This window comes from Symsagittifera roscoffensis, chromosome 1 (assembly GCF_963678635.1).
Source record: "Symsagittifera roscoffensis chromosome 1, txSymRosc1.1, whole genome shotgun sequence".
In the NCBI taxonomy this organism is placed as follows: Eukaryota; Metazoa; Xenacoelomorpha; order Acoela; family Convolutidae; genus Symsagittifera; species Symsagittifera roscoffensis.
In genome coordinates, this window is record NC_087062.1 from 70871151 (window position 1) to 70892722 (window position 21572).

A 21572-nucleotide genomic window follows, 5' to 3' on the forward strand; every position below is an offset into this window, starting at 1 on the left:
ACAATTTGCATTCATTGGAAGCATATGTCAAGCTTTTTTACTTAATAGTTCTGATCAAACCAAATTTACAAATTATGGTATCAGCAAGTTAACTGCCTTAAGCAAACATCTGGCAAATTGCTGGTTGCAGTGCTTTTAGTTTTGCCATATTAGTTCTTTCAAATTATTCTGTCACGTGCACAGAACAAAAACTTGAGGCACAGTTGAGCGCTGAGCTTCCGACAACTGTTTTTTAAGTCGAACTCTCATAGAGCATTAAAGCTTCTGGCCGCACTTTCAGTGCCGCGGGCTAAATTTTGAAAAAATCATTTCAGGCTCTTTTTATATATAAAGTAGCGCAAAGTCGCAAATTGAATTTTGTGCGCCGGGAAAAACGCGCAAACATTTTGGTCCCGCAAAGATGCAACATACCCATTTTGAGTCGCAATGGTCGCAACATACCTTTTTGGGGTCGCGCAAAGTCGCATCATATCTGTTTTGGGTCGCGCAAAGTCGTGCAAACTACTTCGGTTGCGCAAAGTTGCAGCATGCCCATTTTGAGTCGCAATGGTCGCAACATACCTTTTTGAGGTCGCGCAAAGTCGCATCATATCTGTTTTGGGTCGCGCAAAGTCGTGCAAACTACTTCGGTTGCACAAAGTTGCAGCATGCCCATTTTGAGTCGCAATGATCGCAACATACCTTTTTGGGGTCGCGCAAAGTCGCATCATATCTGTTTTGGGTCGCGCAAAGTCGTGCAAACTACTTCGGTTGCACAAAGTTGCAGCATGCCCATTTTGAGTCGCAATGGTCGCAACATACCTTTTTGGGGTCGCGCAAAGTCGCATCATATCTGTTTTGGGTCGCGCAAAGTCGTGCAAACTACTTCGGTTGCACAAAGTTGCAGCATGCCCATTTTGAGTCGCAATGGTCGCAACATACTATTTTGGGGTCGCGCAAAGTCGCATCATATCTGTTTTGGGTCGCGCAAAGTCGTGCAAACTACTTCGGTTGCACAAAATTGCAGCATGCCCATTTTGAGTCGCAATGGTCGCAACATACCTTTTTGGGGTCGCGCAAAGTCGCATCATATCTGTTTTGGGTCGCGCAAAGTCGTGCAAACTACTTCGGTTGCCCATTTTGAGTCGCAATGGTCGCAACATACCTTTTTGGGGTCGCGCAAAGTCGCATCATATCTGTTTTGGGTCGCGCAAAGTCGTGCAAACTACTTCGGTTGCACAAAGTTGCAGCATGCCCATTTTGAGTCGCAATGGTCGCAACATACCTTTTTGGGGTCGCGCAAAGTCGCATCATATCTGTTTTGGGTCGCGCAAAGTCGTGCAAACTACTTCGGTTGCACAAAGTTGCAGCATGCCCATTTTGAGTCGCAATGGTCGCAACATACCTTTTTGGGGTCGCGCAAAGTCGCATCATATCTGTTTTGGGTCGCGCAAAGTCGTGCAAACTACTTCGGTTGCACAAAGTTGCAGCATGCCCATTTTGAGTGGCAATGGTCGCAACATACCTTTTTGGGGTCGAACAAAGTCGCATCATATCTGTTTTGGGTCGCGCAAAGTCGTGCAAACTACTTCGGTTGCACAAAGTTGCAGCATGCACATTTTGAGTCGCAATGGTCGCAACATACCTTTTTTGGGTCGCGCAAAGTCGCATCATATCTGTTTTGGGTCGCGCAAAGTCGTGCAAACTACTTCGGTTGCACAAAGTTGCAGCATGCCCATTTTGAGTCGCAATGGTCGCAACATACTATTTTGGGGTCGCGCAAAGTCGCATCATATCTGTTTTGGGTCGCGCAAAGTCGTGCAAACTACTTCGGTTGCACAAAATTGCAGCATGCCCATTTTGAGTCGCAATGGTCGCAACATACCTTTTTGGGGTCGCGCAAAGTCGCATCATATCTGTTTTGGGTCGCGCAAAGTCGTGCAAACTACTTCGGTTGCACAAAGTTGCAGCATGCCCATTTTGAGTCGCAATGGTCGCAACATACCTTTTTGGGGTCGCGCAAAGTCGCATCATATCTGTTTTGGGTCGCGCAAAGTCGTCTAAACTACTTCGGTTGCACAAAGTTGCAGCATGCCCATTTTGAGTCGCAATGGTCGCAACATACCTTTTTGAGGTCGCGCAAAGTCGCATCATATCTGTTTTGGGTCGCGCAAAGTCGTGCAAACTACTTCGGTTGCACAAAGTTGCAGCATGCCCATTTTGAGTCGCAATGGTCGCAACATACCTTTTTGAGGTCGCGCAAAGTCGCATCATATCTGTTTTGGGTCGCGCAAAGTCGTGCAAACTACTTCGGTTGCACAAAGTTGCAGCATGCCCATTTTGAGTGGCAATGGTCGCAACATACCTTTTTGGGGTCGAACAAAGTCGCATCATATCTGTTTTGGGTCGCGCAAAGTCGTGCAAACTACTTCGGTTGCACAAAGTTGCAGCATGCACATTTTGAGTCGCAATGGTCGCAACATACCTTTTTGGGGTCGCGCAAAGTCGCATCATATCTGTTTTGGGTCGCGCAAAGTCGTGCAAACTACTTCGGTTGCACAAAGTTGCAGCATGCCCATTTTGAGTCGCAATGGTCGCAACATACTATTTTGGGGTCGCGCAAAGTCGCATCATATCTGTTTTGGGTCGCGCAAAGTCGTGCAAACTACTTCGGTTGCACAAAGTTGCAGCATGCCCATTTTGAGTCGCAATGGTCGCAACATACCTTTTTGGGGTCGCGCAAAGTCGCATCATATCTGTTTTGGGTCGCGCAAAGTCGTGCAAACTACTTCGGTTGCACAAAGTTGTAGCATGCCCATTTTGAGTCGCAATGGTCGCAACATACCTTTTTGGGGTCGCGCAAAGTCGCATCATATCTGTTTTGGGTCGCGCAAAGTCGTGCAAACTACTTCGGTTGCACAAAGTTGCAGCATGCCCATTTTGAGTCGCAATGGTCGCAACATACCTTTTTGAGGTCGCGCAAAGTCGCATCATATCTGTTTTGGGTCGCGCAAAGTCGTGCAAATTACTTCGGTCGCACAAAGTTGCAGCATGCACATTTTGAGTCGCAATGGTCGCAACATACCTTTTTGGGGTCGCGCAAAGTCACATCATATCTGTTTTGGGTCGCGCAAAGTCGTGCAAACTACTTCGGTTGCACAAAGTTGCAGCATGCCCATTTTGAGTCGCAATGGTCGCAACATACCTTTTTGGGGTCGCGCAAAATTGCATCATATCTGTTTTGGGTCGCGCAAAGTCGTGCAACCTACTTCGGTTGCACAAAGCGCAGCATGCATATTTTGAGTCGCAATGGTCGCAACATACCTTTTTGGGGTCGCGCAAAGTCGCATCATATCTGTTTTGGGTCGCGCAAAGTCGTGCAAACTACTTCGGTTGCACAAAGTTGCAGCATGCACATTTTGAGTCGCAATGGTCGCAACATACCTTTTTGAGGTCGCGCAAAGTCGCATCATATCTGTTTTGGGTCGCGCAAAGTCGTGCAAACTACTTCAATTGCACAAAGTTGCAGCATGCCCATTTTGAGTCGCAATGGTCGCAACATACCTTTTTGGGGTCGCGCAAAGTCGCATCATATCTGTTTTGGGTCGCGCAAAGTCGTGCAAACTACTTCGGTTGCACAAAGTTGCAGCATGCCCATTTTGAGTCGCAATGGTCGCAACATAACTTTTTGGGGTCGCGCAAAGTCGCATCATATCCGTTTTGGGTCGCGCAAAGTCGTGCAAACTACTTCAATTGCACAAAGTTGCAGCATGCCCATTTTGAGTCGCAATGGTCGCAACATACCTTTTTGGGGTCGCGCAAAGTCGCATCATATCTGTTTTGGGTCGCGCAAAGTCGTGCAAACTACTTCGGTTGCACAAAGTTGCAGCATGCACATTTTGAGTCGCAATGGTCGCAACATACCTTTTTGAGGTCGCGCAAAGTCGCATCATATCTGTTTTGGGTCGCGCAAAGTCGTGCAAACTACTTCGGTCGCACAAAGTTGCAGCATGCACATTTTGAGTCGCAATGGTCGCAACATACCTTTTTGGGGTCGCGCAAAGTCGCATCATATCTGTTTTGGGTCGCGCAAAGTCGTGCAAACTACTTCGGTTGCACAAAGTTGCAGCATGCCCATTTTGAGTCGCAATGGTCGCAACATACCTTTTTGGGGTCGCGCAAAATCGCATCATATCTGTTTTGGGTCGCGCAAAGTCGTGCAAACTGCTTCGGTTGCACAAAGCGCAGCATGCATATTTTGAGTCGCAATGGTCGCAACATACCTTTTTGGGGTCGCGCAAAGTCGCATCATATCTGTTTTGGGTCGCGCAAAGTCGTGCAAACTACTTCGGTTGCACAAAGTTGCAGCACGCACATTTTGAGTCGCAATGGTCGCAACATACCTTTTTGAGGTCGCGCAAAGTCGCATCATATCTGTTTTGGGTCGCGCAAAGTCGTGCAAACTACTTCAATTGCACAAAGTTGCAGCATGCCCATTTTGAGTCGCAATGGTCGCAACATACCTTTTTGGGGTCGCGCAAAGTCGCATCATATCTGTTTTGGGTCGCGCAAAGTCATGCAAACTACTTCGGTTGCACAAAGTTGCAGCATGCCAATTTTGAGTCGCAATGGTCGCAACATACCTTTTTGGGGTCGCGCAAAGTCGCATCATATCTGTTTTGGGTCGCGCAAAGTCGTGCAAACTACTTCGGTTGCACAAAGTTGCAGCATGCCCATTTTGAGTCGCAATGGTCGCAACATACCTTTTTGGGGTCGCGCAAAATCGCATCATATCTGTTTTAGGTCGCGCAAAGTCGTGCAAACTGCTTCGGTTGCACAAAGCGCAGCATGCATATTTTGAGTCGCAATGGTCGCAACATACCTTTTTGGGGTCGCGCAAAGTCGCATCATATCTGTTTTGGGTCGCGCAAAGTCGTGCAAACTACTTCGGTTGCACAAAGTTGCAGCACGCACATTTTGAGTCGCAATGGTCGCAACATACCTTTTTGAGGTCGCGCAAAGTCGCATCATATCTGTTTTGGGTCGCGCAAAGTCGTGCAAACTACTTCAATTGCACAAAGTTGCAGCATGCCCATTTTGAGTCGCAATGGTCGCAACATACCTTTTTGGGGTCGCGCAAAGTCGCATCATATCTGTTTTGGGTCGCGCAAAGTCATGCAAACTACTTCGGTTGCACAAAGTTGCAGCATGCCAATTTTGAGTCGCAATGGTCGCAACATACCTTTTTGGGGTCGCGCAAAGTCGCATCATATCCGATTTAGGGCCCCGCAAAGTCGTGCAAACTACTTCGGTTGCACAAAGTTGCAGCATGCCCATTTTGAGTCGCAATGGTCGCAACATACATTTTTGGGGTCGCGCAAAATCGCATCATATCTGTTTTGGGTCGCGCAAAGTCGTGCAAACTACTTCAATTGCACAAAGTTGCAGCATGCCCATTTTGAGTCGCAATGGTCGCAACATAGCTTTTTGGGGTCGCGCAAAGTCGCATCATATCTGTTTTGGGTCGCGCAAAGTCGTGCAAACTACTTCGGTTGCACAAAGTTGCAGCATGCCCATTTTGAGTCGCAATGGTCGCAACATACCTTTTTGGGGTCGCGCAAAGTCGCATCATATCCGTTTTGGGTCGCGCAAAGTCGTGCAAACTGCTTCGGTTGCACAAAGCGCAGCATGCATATTTTGAGTCGCAATGGTCGCAACATACCTTTTTGGGGTCGCGCAAAGTCGCATCATATCTGTTTTGGGTCGCGCAAAGTCGTGCAAACTACTTCGGTTGCACAAAGTTGCAGCATGCACATTTTGAGTCGCAATGGTCGCAACATACCTTTTTGAGGTCGCGCAAAGTCGCATCATATCTGTTTTGGGTCGCGCAAAGTCGTGCAAACTACTTCAATTGCACAAAGTTGCAGCATGCCCATTTTGAGTCGCAATGGTCGCAACATACCTTTTTGGGGTCGCGCAAAGTCGCATCATATCTGTTTTGGGTCGCGCAAAGTCGTGCAAACTACTTCGGTTGCACAAAGTTGCAGCATGCCCATTTTGAGTCGCAATGGTCGCAACATACCTTTTTGGGGTCGCGCAAAGTCGCATCATATCCGTTTTGGGTCGCGCAAAGTCGTGCAAACTACTTCGGTTGCACAAAGTTGCAGCATGCCCATTTTGAGTCGCAATGGTCGCAACATACCTTTTTGGGGTCGCGCAAAATCGCATCATATCTGTTTTGGGTCGCGCAAAGTCGTGCAAACTACTTCGGTTGCACAAAGCGCAGCATGCATATTTTGAGTCGCAATGGTCGCAACATACCTTTTTGGGGTCGCGCAAAGTCGCATCATATCTGTTTTGGGTCGCGCAAAGTCGTGCAAACTACTTCGGTTGCACAAAGTTGCAGCATGCACATTTTGAGTCACAATGGTCGCAACATACCTTTTTCAGGTCGCGCAAAGTCGCATCATATCTGTTTTGGGTCGCGCAAAGTCGTGCAAACTACTTCGGTTGCACAAAGTTGCAGCATGCCCATTTTGAGTCGCAATGGTCGCAACATAACTTTTTGGGGTCGCGCAAAGTCGCATCATATCTGTTTTGGGTCGCGCAAAGTCGTGCAAACTACTTCGGTTGCACAAAGTTGCAGCATGCCCATTTTGAGTCGCAATGGTCGCAACATACTTTTTTGGGGTCGCGCAAAGTCGCATCATATCTGTTTTGGGTCGCGCAAAGTCGTGCAAACTACTTCGGTTGCACAAAGTTGCAGCATGCACATTTTGAGTCGCAATGGTCGCAACATACCTTTTTGGGGTCGCGCAAAGTCGCATCATATCTGTTTTGGGTCGCGCAAAGTCGTGCCAACTACTTCGGTTGCACAAAGTTGCAGCATGCCCATTTTGAGTCGCAATGGTCGCAACATACCTTTTTGGGGTCGCGCAAAATCGCATCATATCTGTTTTGGGTCGCGCAAAGTCGTGCAAACTACTTCGGTTGCACAAAGTTGCAGCATGCATATTTTGAGTCGCAATGGTCGCAACATACCTTTTTGTTAGTTCGGGTTCTAGTTTTGCCGATAGTAAACACTGAACATTTGCAAAAACAATTGGTCCCGATTGTTATTATTTCATGACATCCATTTTAGGCCAACTGACCCTAAAATTTTTCTAAAGGCGCCTTTGGCGCCAAAGTATACAATTTTTGAAGGCAAGCGTGCTCCAAAAAAAAACATTTTTGTCGTGTTTTTTGTAGAAATGTAAAAAAAATTGCCTACGGCGCAAAATAGGCATATAGGTACTTTATAGCGTTCTGAGAGTGTTCGGAAAGATGATTTGCTCGACCTAAAGAAAGGTAGACAATTTTTCGAACATCCCCCCGATAAAATCCTAGATCCGCCCCTGTAACGATCGGTGATTTTTAAAAACTTACTCTTTGACTCAAAGCAAAAAATAGCAATGAAAATTCAATCGATAGGGATCAGAATCAAGTTTAGAGGGACTTAAATCGTTGAGTTTATTTCATCAGACAAACAACCCATTATCGGTTGGGAGTTGCATTGCTATAAAATCTGAGTTTGCTCCCTTTCTTTATAGCTTATCTTGTCGATCGAAATTCGCTGGTCTCTTGGGGCTATTTACATTGGATTTATTTGTGATTAAAATATAAATTTTCCCGCTTAACTCCAGTTTTATTTATTTTTGTCTTACAAAAGGATAAAAACTATTGACGTTACTGACCACGGCTATTTTCATTCTGACGTGCGGTTAGATCTTTATAATTGGCAAGTAATGAAATAATTTCATGGTTCATGTATTTTCTTTTTATCCTAAGCCTACAAAAGTTACAATGATCCAGCAAGGATTTTATTAACATGCACCCAAAGTACTTTAACTAACTTAGGTTCGCCAGATTTGAACTGAGTTTTGATTGAGTGCTGATATTTTTGAGTTGGTAATGATTTATGGTTGTTCCGATTTCCGTATGAAATAGCGGAATATTCGTGCTCGGGGTGGTTTTTCCAGACAACTTTCGACCTTTTAAATAGCCATTTTTGACGGGATACTTAATTTCTTTGATTTCTTGAGCTCAAAACTAAAACTATGTTTCACCGGTGATCATTTTGCACAAAACTAAAAGAGTTTTAAAATAGCCAGTTTGGTCAAATTGGGATAAATAACCAGTGATATACTTGCATTATTACCGTGCAAGTGGCGATTTAATTTGGCTTAAAAATCAATCCAAGTTGAATTGACGTATGCTTGTTGTCCTTGTTATTTCGTTACAATCATTTATAAACAGATACTTTGCAATTTTAGGAAAGCGAACACTACTTTATAAATATAGTAAAAAAAGGCAACGAAACATTTAGACTTTGTCTTGACACGAGCGAGCATTTTTGTTGAAGTTTCAAGTCAATAACCAGACGTACTTCTTCGTTTTTGACATGCCGTTAAACATCTTTAATAGACGCAGACATTTCGGACATTTTTATATTGAGGCCCTTCAGTAAGAATACACCAGATGTTTCAGTCAATTTTAATTAAGGAAATTACAGCCAATTTCAGTTCTAGACATTCGAAACAACCTATACTAGTAAAACAAAAGCTGATTCTTGCGCACTATATCTCTACTATCGAAAGTAAGCGCAGCGTAGCAAGCGTTCGCTACCTGCCAATGCCGTTTGTACTCGATATTTTGAATAAAAATTATTGTGACTATGGTTATTGGCTGATATGTCTCCAGTCAATCTGTTTGTTTTTCCGGAAAAAAGTCTGCACTTCAAATTGAATAAAATGTAGCTGTTCAAATGCCATGTAAACTTTCTTATTTATTAGGTTAAACTTCAATTAGATAAAAGTATCTGATTCGGTGATCTCAACAAAGAAAGTTCAGTAAGCATAGATTAAAGCACCACTTTTTTGTTAAATCTTTCCTCATGTTTTATTATGTTTTAGATATCAAACTTGCTGTTTAATATTTCTATGATATCGCTCAATGTTTTTTCTCGAGTCAATGAAATTAACCTTTTTTTATATCTCATACTTTTTTCGTTACGCATCCTCACTTTTCCAGAAAATTTGATTTGTGAGAACTAGTTTGATGCAAATCTGAAAAATACTTCTCAATATATTTTTTTCATTATTGAGTTGATGCAAATCCTGACTGATCCAACAGCCGTTCAAACTATTTCAACTAGCAGTGATGAAAATGCCTAGATGTTTTCAGAAAAAAATGAATACATGTTCAAAATGCTTCGATTATTTACGAAGATTAATTTACCTAACGCAGAATGCTTACCAGAATGAGAAAATGTTCCCGAGTCAACTATAAGGTGTCGTTTAATCCTATTTTTGAGCTCAAAACATTCACGGTTTAGGATAAGAGAGCACCAATCATCCAATATGGAGTTTTAGTTTATGCAAGCACCAACCAAAACCTAATTGTTAGTACTGGAAAAAAAAAAGGAAATCTAAACATAAGAATTTTTATAAGCGTAGGATGGATCCAATTACTAAATTAATGCATGAAAATTTAATATATATCGTAAGAAAAATTTTGCGTTCAAAGTTTTGAAGTTGACCAGGAAAATTATGCGACAAGAATGAAAAGCTGATACAGTGAGATATGTCATAACTGAACAAGAGTTGAACGCAAAACATACAAAGAAAAAGTAAAATCAATTTCTAGCTATAAATATGAATAAACTCAACAGAGTGTCAATCACACCTAAATTTCAAAAAATTCTTGATAATGTTTCAAATTGTTGTCTTACATGAGTTGTTTTCTGATAAGTTGTTTTTGTAGCATTCTAGCTACTGGATAGATAAGGCTACCCGAGCAAACAAAAAAAATATTTTATATTTAGAAAAGTGAAAAGAGAGTATAAAGAGGTTTACGTGTAAAAAATGTTTACGAGTACAACGATCCATTAGATCTATGAAGTTAGTTCTTTTTTTTGTTCTCCACGTATTGAGACACCTGAAAACGGGCCGTGCTGTATTAATGCTGTTCCCCCATACGATTCCGATTTGTATCAGTACATTTTAATGAATAACTCTTATTTTCTTAACAAATTTCTATGAAAAGTAATTAGATATCGTTTACAAAACAATTTATCTGAAAAAAAAAAACTAGAGCAGGGATAAGTTCGGAAGAAAAATATAAAGGTCAGCTAATATATGATAGCAGAATAACTTTAAAATTGATCTTGAAAATAGTTCGGATAATTAAGTCAATGGATTGTTTGCATTCAATTGAACTATACATTGAATTGTAGCTCCTTTTACTTCCGATTAACGAAAAATATTCAATTATCATTGAGGCTAAACTCTCACTAGCATTCATCACTGTTTACAAAATGAGAATTTGCCACACTTGATTGAAAGTATGATCAGCGTAATGTTAATCATAATCGGTTGAAATATGAGTGCTACGATAAATATTCCAGCATTGAGTCATTGCTGAATACCCATACCGAAAAAAAAATTCTGACCTGGAATACTTTATATCTAAACTGATTTTCTGGTCCGAAATTCTTCGTGAAATGTTTAAATACAGCAGGGAATTTCTTAAAATTCTTTATTTCTTGTCTTATTTTTGATCAGAAGTTAGCTAAATCTAGGCTACTTCTAGCTAGAAAAAATCTACGACTTGGGCTCATACTCCCGACCTCCGCATTCATAGCCCGCTGTGCTAACCGCTAGTCCACTAGACCTACATGCTATTGAATAGTTTTAGCAATCTAATGCAAAGCAACACTTATTATAACCAGTGTTTTTTTTGGCATTGTATTGCTACGACTTTGGTTTATCATCCAAGTATGTTTATCTTGGAGTTGCGGTTGAGGAGCTAACTGAATGTGGTTATTTCTTTCCAGAAAATGGTTATTTCTAAACTCAGAAAGAACCAGATCTTTTCTGTACAGAAAATACAAAAAAATTGGCCAGGTAATTTATTTAACGTTTATATCTAGAAAAACAGCTTTCCCTGGGTACGGGTACTTTTTGTATTTACCTGCAAATAGGTTCAATAGCCTGCGAATAAGCTGTAACAACTAAAATTCTTAACAAATTGTTTTGCTAACTAATTGTTTTGTATAACGAGCAGTAAGCTGTATGTCGGTAAAGTTTTCCCCAAAAATGTATTTTATTATGTCATGAGCAAGGTTTTTGTGATTTTTTGTAGTTTTCGTAGTTAAATTGTTTGGCTCAATTTTGCAAAGATATTTTTTGTTATTCCCACCAATGAACGCGGGAGGAATATTGTTTTCGGATGTGTTTTAGTAGTGATGTTTTTATGTTTTTTCTTCGTAATTTTTTTGCGCAAAATCATGCAGCATAAATAAAAATCGATTGGCCGAATGATATATCAATTAAAAGAGTAGAAAATTTTCCTGCAATTTTTTGAATTTTTTTTTCGTTTTTCTATTCATTTCAAGATAACTGTTTTCCAATACGCCATATTACTTTTGAGTATACCCAAGTTCAAGGGTTCAGTTTAGGTCCTTTCATCGCATCACGATCTACAACGACACTTAAAAAAAAGATAAGATTTTTTTTCTAGTGATTGTGGTCGGAATTTTCTCATAACTCATAGCAACCAGCTACTCTTGTCGGAGACAAGTATTTCAATTTTTGAGATTGCTATCAAAATCAAAATTGAATGGTTTTTTCAATTAGTTTTTTTCACAAAAATTTTCTTTTTCCTACTAAAAATTTATACAGCTACTGCTTATTTATACACCCTGTTTTTTGATAACTTTCCAAAGAAATTTCAAATTTTCATAATTTTTTTTTCATTTTTATAGATTTTATAGACTTCAAAACCCAAAGTTATTTGCTTGAAGTAGATTTCAACTTTTTCGAAATAAGTTTGAGAGTATAGAGTAATTGGTATAGAGCTACTTTGGTATAGAGTAATTTTTCCATCACTGTTAGAAAAACTAATTTAAAAAACTGTCTGGATTTTTAGGGATGACGGAAAATCAGAGCAACTACTATATCAAAGGTGACAATAATTGGACTGCGAGAGGGAGGGGAGTAAACTCAGGTGTCATTTTGGTACTTCTGGACAGACTAAACAGTTCACTTTGGAGGTCAAGGTGGACTTCAGTTGTGGCATCGGAGCTGAGTGAAAGGTCATCTGTGAAAACAGCAGACCAAGATATATTCAATGCAGGTTCACAATCGCCAGCTTATTTTTTCGAGACCACCCCTAACACATCCCTCTAAACACACCCCACCTCTATTATAGTTGGAAAAATTAACCAGTAGCAGATTTAATGCTGAAGAAATCAGTTCACCTTATATTTTTGACTCTTTCACGTCCCAAAGGAACTATTTATTTATTATATCCTTTTTTACCAACCAAAAAATGTGAACAATTTGAGTGCGGATCAAACCTTAGAATACAATAAGTACACGCTCAAACATGTGATTCCTAGTTAAAACGTCTCAAAAATACCCAAAACTTGTATTGATGAAATGTTGAGATTATTAAATTTCTGCAATCAATAAAAGGGCAGCTTGAGTGATTGCTTTCAAAAGAAAGTGGCATGAATTATCTGCCCAATCAAATGAAAAAAGAGGCATCGTTTTTGAATTAAACTTATTAAAAATCTGTCTGTCATAACTGTCAACTACTGAGGATTCCTCAATTGAAAATAGCTGTAAATAAACATGGGTTCATTTCATGTAAGCCAATAAAAGTGTTCAAGCAGCTACCTTTTCGCATTCCTTTATCTGTAAGCTACTGTGCCCTAGGCTTGCTTCAAATTTTAAGGCGCAGCCGTCCCATTGAATCTTTTTACAGCTCGCTGGTTTTTTATAGTTCTGATCACTTCACGAGAGGAAAAAATTAAGGTCTTCAGTAAGATTCTTTGAATTGATGTCTAACTCAATTTTTAAAATAATCTTTCACATTAATTCTCGGCATTTTTGCTGTGCAGACTAGTTTACAGCTCCAGCAGTAGATTTTTTAGAAGGCTTGCCGATGTATATTTTCAGTGATTTTAATGCAAAATTTTGCTGACCAGATTATCGCCGCTAAGTTGTACTATTTTTCATTTTATAAATGTTTCAGCTGCGAGTAAGTGTTGTTTCCTCGACGCATTTTTGAGCCATCAATTAGCATCGTTTCATCAAGTAATCAGCGTTGAAAACTAAAGTTATGTCAGCGATGAGTTAAAAATATACCACTATTTTTTAAATAATTGTTTTTAATGTGATGATGCTTAACCAAAAGGAAATTATTATAAAATCACTAAATTGGGGAAACTACAATATGCTTTTCTCAAATAGATTTTAACGAACTTTCAAAGAAAACTTTAGAAAGATTGAACTGGCATTATAAAATCATGAGAGTATTTGTACGACCAACACTTTCCTTGCGCTGGTGTCTTCTTTAAATGTGAAAAAGTCAAAAAGTTCAACCATAAGCTTTTTGATGATTCATCGCTGAGTTCAATGGTCCTTGCAGCTCTGGATCACTGATGATCTGCGTTATGATGGTACGGATGAAAGCACCGATGAGAGCAATGCTAATCTATGCTAATACATAGATACATCGCGGAGGTTTGCTGTGAGTTTGCTGTGAGTTTGCTGTGATTCAGAAAAGCTTTGAGTCATCTCATATCAAATTTGCGATTACTCAAATTTGCAATTACTTTTTTAAGGAGTTTCATTCGCCATTCATATTATTTTTTCTACGACATTTTCAATCAACCATAAGCTAACAATTTCAGAGAAAATTTCAGCCTCAAGCATTGAAACAGTGAAACATGAACCACTTAGAGGTTTCAGAGAAAATTCATCAATGAATTAGCGCCGGAACGTGCAAATTTTGTTCGTACTCATGCGCCTGTAACGTTTTTGCTTTTAACGTGATGATAGTTGACAGGAACTAATGAATAAGAATAGTTGCTATAGGAGAACATTGTAACGAAATTTCTTAAGTAGCTTTGAATTATTTCGTGGATTTGGAAAAAAATCAAAAATATTGAATTTTTGAGATTACTCTTAAATTTTACTTCTTCTTACCAAAAGAGCTCTTAAAATACAATATTCTTAAAAGACATAGCAGAATTTTTTTTGCTAAAAAGTGTCTGATTCATCGCCAATTTATTGAGCATATCAGTGCCGAATCATTGCTGGATCAGCCATTTTTTTTTAGTTTTGTTTCATCGCTAAATCATACCTGATTTGAATGGTAATCGTATGCTATGAGTACTGATCTGAATTAGAATGGCACCGAAGAGAGCCTGATCAGCGATGTTAAGCTATGCGATTACTCTGACTCAGCGCTGAGACTTGCTGTGAGTACAAACGGGCAGGACAAATAGGACTGGTTTTTCAATTATTTTAACCGTCTTCTCCTGTTTTGATTATTAAAATTGTTAATCTAGATTTACAACGTTGGAAGAAATTTGAAAAATAAATCAAAGTGATCGGATGAAGTTTTTTTCAACTCTTCCTCTTCTACCATTTGATCTCTTTTCTACGGCAGTTTCAATCAATTTGTAATTGAATTTGCGGAGATTCGATAGTTGATCACTACCAAAAAAGTGTTTTATTATCTTTTATCTTACGCTTTCAACCTCTCTGTTAGAAATGTCTCTTTTTGGCTGCTAAATAGCAACTCTCTAAAAATTTAACAGTCTCCTCTCCATTCACACCTTTTAAATCAAGCATTACGAGGCCAAACTGTGCACTGGATAGGAGCACAATTTTGTGTCTGTATGTTCTTGGATTCCAGAGGCAAGTCTTAAAATATGTTCCAAAATGTAAGTGAATTCCACAAACAAAATTTCAGTGGATTCCGCATACATATATCTGTAACGTAAATTTTGTCGGCACATTTGTTTTGTTGCGGATTCCGCAACAAGCAAATATAGCTAGTTGTTCTGGATTCCGCAACTGTAAGTAGATTCCGCAAAATGTAAGTTGAATTCGCAAAATGTAAGTGGAATCCGCAATTGTAAGTGGATTCCCCTTACACTTTGCGGATTCCACTTACACTTTGCGGATTCCACTTACAATTTGCGGATTCCACTTACAATTTGCGGATTCCACTTACAATTTGCGGATTCCACTTACAATTTGCGGATTCCACTTACAGTTGCGGATTCCGCAACAGCTCAGTTTAACGATACAAATGTCTTATCATTTGTTTGTTGATTCCACAAACTGTTCTGGATTCAGCAAATACAGTTGCGGATTCCGCAAATTCGCCAATTTTTGGAGCAATGTTGAGCGGTACAATGATTTAGGAATTTGTTAGTGGATTCCAAAACAGCACAGAAGATCAAAGAAAGAAGCAATGTTGCGGATTCCGCGACAAATCTGATTGTGGCCTGTTGCAGATTCCGCTTACAATGCAGAGAATGCACAGTTTGGCCTCGCAATGAGACCTTTCAGGTGCCTGCCGAGTGACTGCTTTTGTTCCAATTACTGCACAGACCAAAAATTGCAGCCAATGATATATTTTTTTGTTACTTTTTCAGTACCTCAAAGAAATGTTGATGCGGATCGAGTGATATCATACCGACGCTCCTTGAATCAAACTTGCACTCCTCAATTTTTCAATCAAAAAGTACAGCTCGTTTATCAAGAAATATTTCATAAGCTCTAAATTTTAGACTGTCTATCCGCGTTGATCTCCTTACAAAAAAAGCGCTGATCACATATTGCCATAGCTTTGTTTATGAAAAATCGTCATAAAATTTAAAAACCTTTCGTAATTTTTTCCAACGCTTTTTTAATTTTTTTTTCGTGTTTTCGTTTGGCCAAAAATTGCATAATATAAAATAGATAGCATAATAATATTTTCCTTTTTGAAAGTAGTGGGATAAGCATGTTTCCAAAGGCAAACATTTTCAGATGTCACTCAAAAACGTTAAAAAGTTTTATTTGTTGCAAAAAATTTCAGCTGTTTTTTTTGTTGAGTTGTATGATAAGCATTTTTTCTCTTTACTTGTTAACCAGTTTTATTGCGTGAACAATTATGTTTGGAAAAAAATTGCAATTAAAAATTAAAAATTTTGTTTATAACGAAGTGCAGATAAAACTTGTCAAAAATGAAAAAAAAATATTATTTTTTTGTTTCAACTCAATATAATAGTTTTTGTCTGAATATAGAAGAAGAAACTTCAGTTATCTTGCCTTAGAAAAAAAAACTGAATTATTTTTGAAAAAAATAAATTTTTTATAAAAGTATTTTTGTCTGGTATAAACGATTTTATTATAATAGCTGTGAAGGCTTCGAAGGTGTAACACAAAATTTTACCATTGAATATCAGCCTGTGGGTTTTACTACTTGGAAAAACAATGTTGAAAAATTTTGGCATCAAGGTGCAATATCTGTTTTTGAAAGTAGAGAGAAACTCAAGCTTCTAGCATCCATACGCAATTAGTTTACAAATCACATCAAAATGTTGACGTTTTTTTTTCAATTTCAAACTATTTTAACCTAGAATTTATTAGTTGAGAAAATTTTGATATATCGTCAAAAATGCCAATTTTTCAATTTCTATATCTGCCTTATTTATATGTTGTTTAGTCGGAAAATTTATCTTACGCTCAATTAAAGCATTTTGGAAAAAATTGAAAAAAAGTGTCCAACGTTTTTCCGATGAAAAAGTTTTTCAAAAATGAAGAAAAAAATTAAAAGAACTTTTGTGTTAAACCAATAATATTAGTTCACGTTTTCGCATGGTATGATAAACTTAAAAACTCAATAAAACAAGCCTTGAATTTCCATTACAGATTTTTTTGAAGTAAAACTTCTCTTCGGATATAAAAAGGTTTAGCTTCTTCTTAATAACAATTTTTTTCCCGGAGTTGTTTAACCTGATATAAACATTTTGTTATGAGAGTTTCGAAGGCATAATTAAAGTTTTTTACTAATGAACTTTAGACCTGTGAGTTTTGTTATCCAAAAACTACTTGAATCACTTGATTTGTTAGAAAAATCCTATTGTACAGTTTTTACGCTTTGAAAAATGCTTATCATAGAGTTTTCATACAGATTTCTGTTTTTTAGAATTGTATTACTAGAAATTTTTTATACAAGGAAGTTGTATAATAAAACGGTTTAGTAAAACCAATAACATCAGAAAAAATTTCAATTTTGAGCCCAGTTGATTAGGGCAATATTAGATTCAATTAATTTTTTTGAGGTTTGAAGCATTTATGAGAGCAAGAGAAAAACTTTTCACACTTTTCAAAAACATTGTCAATTTTTGAAACGAGTAGTGTACTTAGGATCAGAGCGCAATAATGATTGGAACTAATCCACCCGTTTGTGAATACGTAGAGTCCAGCTTCATCCATAGCTTTTTATTAAACATTTTATAGCCCACTCTGTATCTTTCTTTCAGAAACGACCCTGAACAAAATGATGTCAAATATAAATAATCCTTACATTCTCTGAATTTCAAAACAAAAAAAGTTTTTTCATTAGTCTAACTAATTTACAGGTGAGGTGTTTCGGTTGTCGGTTATCTGCTACATGAACACTGCGCACTACTGCTCATTGATCAAAACTCATTATCACCAGTTGATCCTGTACGAGTTCGAAGAATTTTCGTATGTTTGATTTTCAAGCCAATTCTCATTAGGTAATTTGACTGCTTTGTTTGCCCGACAAGGTGCAATAAAAACCCACAAGACCCGTGTAGTGTTTAATTTTCCCTGAAACTACCTCCGCTCACTCAGCTTCAGGACAGTTCCTCTTCGATAGTTGTTTTGTGTTCTGATGCCCACTGGTATCCTCACGAGTTTGAAGTCAGCTTAACTAAAGCTCTACAACTTTTTCAATGTTGTGTGATTGGTTGACATTTATTGAACCAGTTCACTGCTTGAAACAGGAAAACGAATCTGTGTCATCAGTTTTGGATCGGGCGAAGAAATGGACCCTCATTAAGTCAAATTCGTTGCATCAAATGATGATTTTATTTAGATAAACGAGCCAATAAACTATTGCACCATCTGTATCTCTCATTGTGGTTAAGCAGAAGTTTCCTCGTAAATGAAAGGACTCATAGTCGGGCATAACTAGTCTCTTTCTACCTGACGAGGTCTATGGATATTTCATTGAATCAAGCTTTAACGGTTAGCACCACTGCTGAACCCCTCTGATTATGCTTATACGGTGCCTTGGTAATGAATCTGGTCAACCAAGCTAAAAAAACTTTCAGACTTTCCATTGAAAGCCGCCAGCTTAATTTCGCTATCATTGCTAACGGGTAACGAAAAAGTTCATGAAAACGTTAAATGTCATCATGAAAACATTTGTCCTTTGGGACATATTCAACTCCATTCTAATTTTTTTATATGAAAAACTGACATTGAAAACTTAAATGAATCTTAAGTGAATTTTAATTAAAGTGATACAAAATTAAATGATTAAAAACTCCTTTTGTAACCATTTTTTCTTATTTGAATTGAATTATCCTTAATCTTGTTTTAGTGTTCGCTTCATATCCCGAGATGCTTTATATTTTGCCATGCGAGTTTAACTGCCAAACGCCTGTGCACGTCCACAATTTTCAATTTTGCCCAAAGTGTCAGCAGAGCCCCGAAGTTCTTCATTTCAATTCTCCGTTCAAAAACTTTGCTGCCTTTAACGAGCAAAACATAAACCACTTCAGAAGCTCGTGGGAACGTTGTCTATTTTATGCTACAGTCGACGGGTATCAGTTCCGAAGTAAAACTTTCAGCTGGTTAAAGTTGAATGACAGCGGTCAAGTGACCGATAAAACAAAAGAGCCGAATTTGACTGGTAGCATTTCCCCTAGTTGCTCAATTTTCACTCGAAACACAGATTTCAGAATACATCCGTTTTTCATGCCGTATTCCGATTCTTCAAAATCACAGCCAATCACAAGTTCAGAATCACCGATAAATCATAACTCAGCAAATCAGATTGCGCTTCTCACACATTTGAGCTTCGATAGAATTGAGGCATTTGAACGGGTTGCGAAGTCGTGGAACAGAAGCATCAGTGCAGCATTGTACATATCAGAATCACAAGTCATCAACTTTTTTAGAAACTGGGAAAAGTCGACAGCTTTGAGCCAGAGAAACAACATTGCTCTACATGTCGGTACGTAAGTACAGAGTGAAATGAGCGGTCGGGTTGGATTGGATTTTAGTGTTGAGGACAGACGAGCTCAATGCCAGACTAGTGAAATACCAGACCAAACTCAAGGTCAGACTTGAGCAATAGAAACCTAATTAAAGGTCAACTGGTATAAAACTCAATGCACTCAGACAAGGTCAACTGGTCTGCTGGTATTTGATAAACTAATTAATTAACTGGTAATTAATTAACTGGTACTATTTGATGCTCAGTTTGTCGTGTCATTTTATAAACACAATCTCAATTCATTCTTCAACAATCAGTATCTCTTCTCTCTCCTCAGTTGAAATCTCAGATAACTCTCAAACCTCTATCCCCTAGTCCTACTTGCTCTAACTCTGAATCTTAACAGGTTATGGGCCCAGATTTCTAAACTTTTTGATTTAATAATTATTTGATTTCTGTCAGAGTTTTTTTTAGCTTTTATCTAGCCTTTAGCAAAGCAGAGATGGACTTGAAACTGGCTGGATTCAGTGGAAAGTCTGAAGATTTTCCAGCTTGGTCGACGAAGTTTGTGGCACTGATGCATACCAAAGGCCTGTTCAGGACTGTGATGGGCAATGACGATCTACCAGAAGCTGAACCTACGCTACCTGAGAATCCGAATGCTGACCAGATGACGGCGTACAACACCAAGATGCAGGAGCGAGCTGTGCTGATCCAGCAGAGGAAAGACAACCGAAACACAGTGTGGTCACATCTAGCTCTGGTCCTGAACAACACCACACTGATGTACATCAAGAACGACTGCGTGGCTGCGGATGGCTATGGCGATGGGACGAAGGCCTGGAGACTGCTGCAAGAGAAGTTTTGCAGTGTGGAGAGGCCTACAAGGGTCAGTCTAGTAGGCCAGCTTGCGAAGCTGCGCCTAGGATCAGAGGAGGATCTCGATGACTACTTCGTTCGAAGTCAAGAGCTGATGACGCGGCTGAGTGAAGCTGGGGAAGCAATTACGGACACACTCTTCAATGCGCTCGTGATCAACGGACTGCCTGACAGCTTTGAGCATTTCGTGGTGCAGGAGAGCTTCCAGCCGGCCAAGACTTTTACAGAGCTGAGAACGAGGTTGAGGAACTATGATGACTCGAGACGAGCTCGATGTGGAGAGAAGACTGGGAATGGACACATAGCTATGCAAGCTGTGAGGAAGAAGAAAGGAGCGTCGGGTGGTGGCTGTTTTGTGTGCGGTCAGAAGGGTCATTTGGCAAGAGATTGCAGATCCAGAAGTGACAGTGGTCAATCTGGTGCTCGAGGCAGTGGCTCGAATGAAGCAAGTGGTCCAACTTCAAGGAAGCAAGGGTGCTTCAAGTGTGGACAACAAGGACACTTTGCAAGGGACTGCAAGCAGGCAAAGACAGGGTTCTTCAGTTGTTGTGCAACAACCTCAATGAAGGGAGATGATCTCATTGTGGATACGGGATGCACCGATCATGTAGTGCGCGACAAGGCTGTCTTCTCAAGCTTTGAGAAATGGGATGAGGGGACAACAGTTGAGAATCCGAACGGTACAATATCAAAGATTGAGGGCATAGGCTCGGTGGAAGTGGACATACGAGACTGTCAAGATGTGACGAGGAGCTACACTTTCCACAATGTGCTGTTTGTGCCGAGCTACAACGTGAATCTGATGAGTGTGAGCTCAGCAATAGCTAGAGGGTCTAGTTTCAGCTTTACATCAGACTCTTCTCATCTTGTGGCACCGGATGGTCGACGGCTACCAGTGAAGCAGCGCGGCAAGCTTTTCTTCCTGGAGTGCAAGTTCAAGAGGAACGCGATGACTCTAGCTACGAAAGCGAAGATGGAGACAAGTAGTGCAATGCTGTGGCACCGAAGGCTGGGGCATCTCAACAAGCATGATCTAATATCAGTTGTTGATGTCGGCGAGCTAGGGTTCTGCGAAGTGTGCACAGCTTCGAAGATGCACGAAGTAGCAATGCCAAAGAAGACAGAGAACAGGGCAACTGCAGTGGGGCAGCGGGTCTTCAGCGACATCCAGGGACCATTTGAAGTTGCGAGCATGCATGGAGCGCGCTATGCCGTGAGCTTCATTGATGACTTCAGCCGTCTGGCAGTGGTCAAGTACCTGGTTAAGAAGAGCGATACTCTTTCGAAGTTCAAAGACTTTGTAGCTGAGCACGGAACACCGAAGTGCTTGAGAACTGACAACGGAGGTGAGTATTCGTCGAATGCTTTTCGGATGTTCTGTAGAGAAATGCAGGTGAAACAGGAGTTTACAGTACCTAATACTCCGCAACAGAATGGCGTGGCAGAGAGGTACAACAGGGTGATAACTGAGATGACTCGATGTCTACTGGCCGATGCAAAGCTCTCAAAGATGTTCTGGGTACGAGCAATGTCAACGGCAGTCAGGGTTCGCAACTTGTGTCCTACATCCAGCAATGAGCATCGCATTTCATCAATGGAGATGCATTATGGGAAGCCATCGAAAGTCAACTACC

The 21572-nt window shown here is 39.8% G+C and overlaps 1 protein-coding gene across 1 annotated transcript in view; it reads left to right on the top strand.

Moving 5' to 3' along the window:
* The window catches only part of LOC134848352 (xylosyl- and glucuronyltransferase LARGE2s-like), a 72817-nt gene that overhangs the window by 38163 nt on the left and 13082 nt on the right, over positions 1 to 21572 (top strand). Inside the window, exons 4-5 of the mRNA XM_063865760.1 lie at positions 11947 to 12153; positions 18442 to 19077. Of these exons, the coding sequence (XP_063721830.1) occupies positions 11947 to 12153; positions 18442 to 19077 (843 nt within the window). The remainder of the gene's footprint in view (positions 1 to 11946; positions 12154 to 18441; positions 19078 to 21572) is intronic.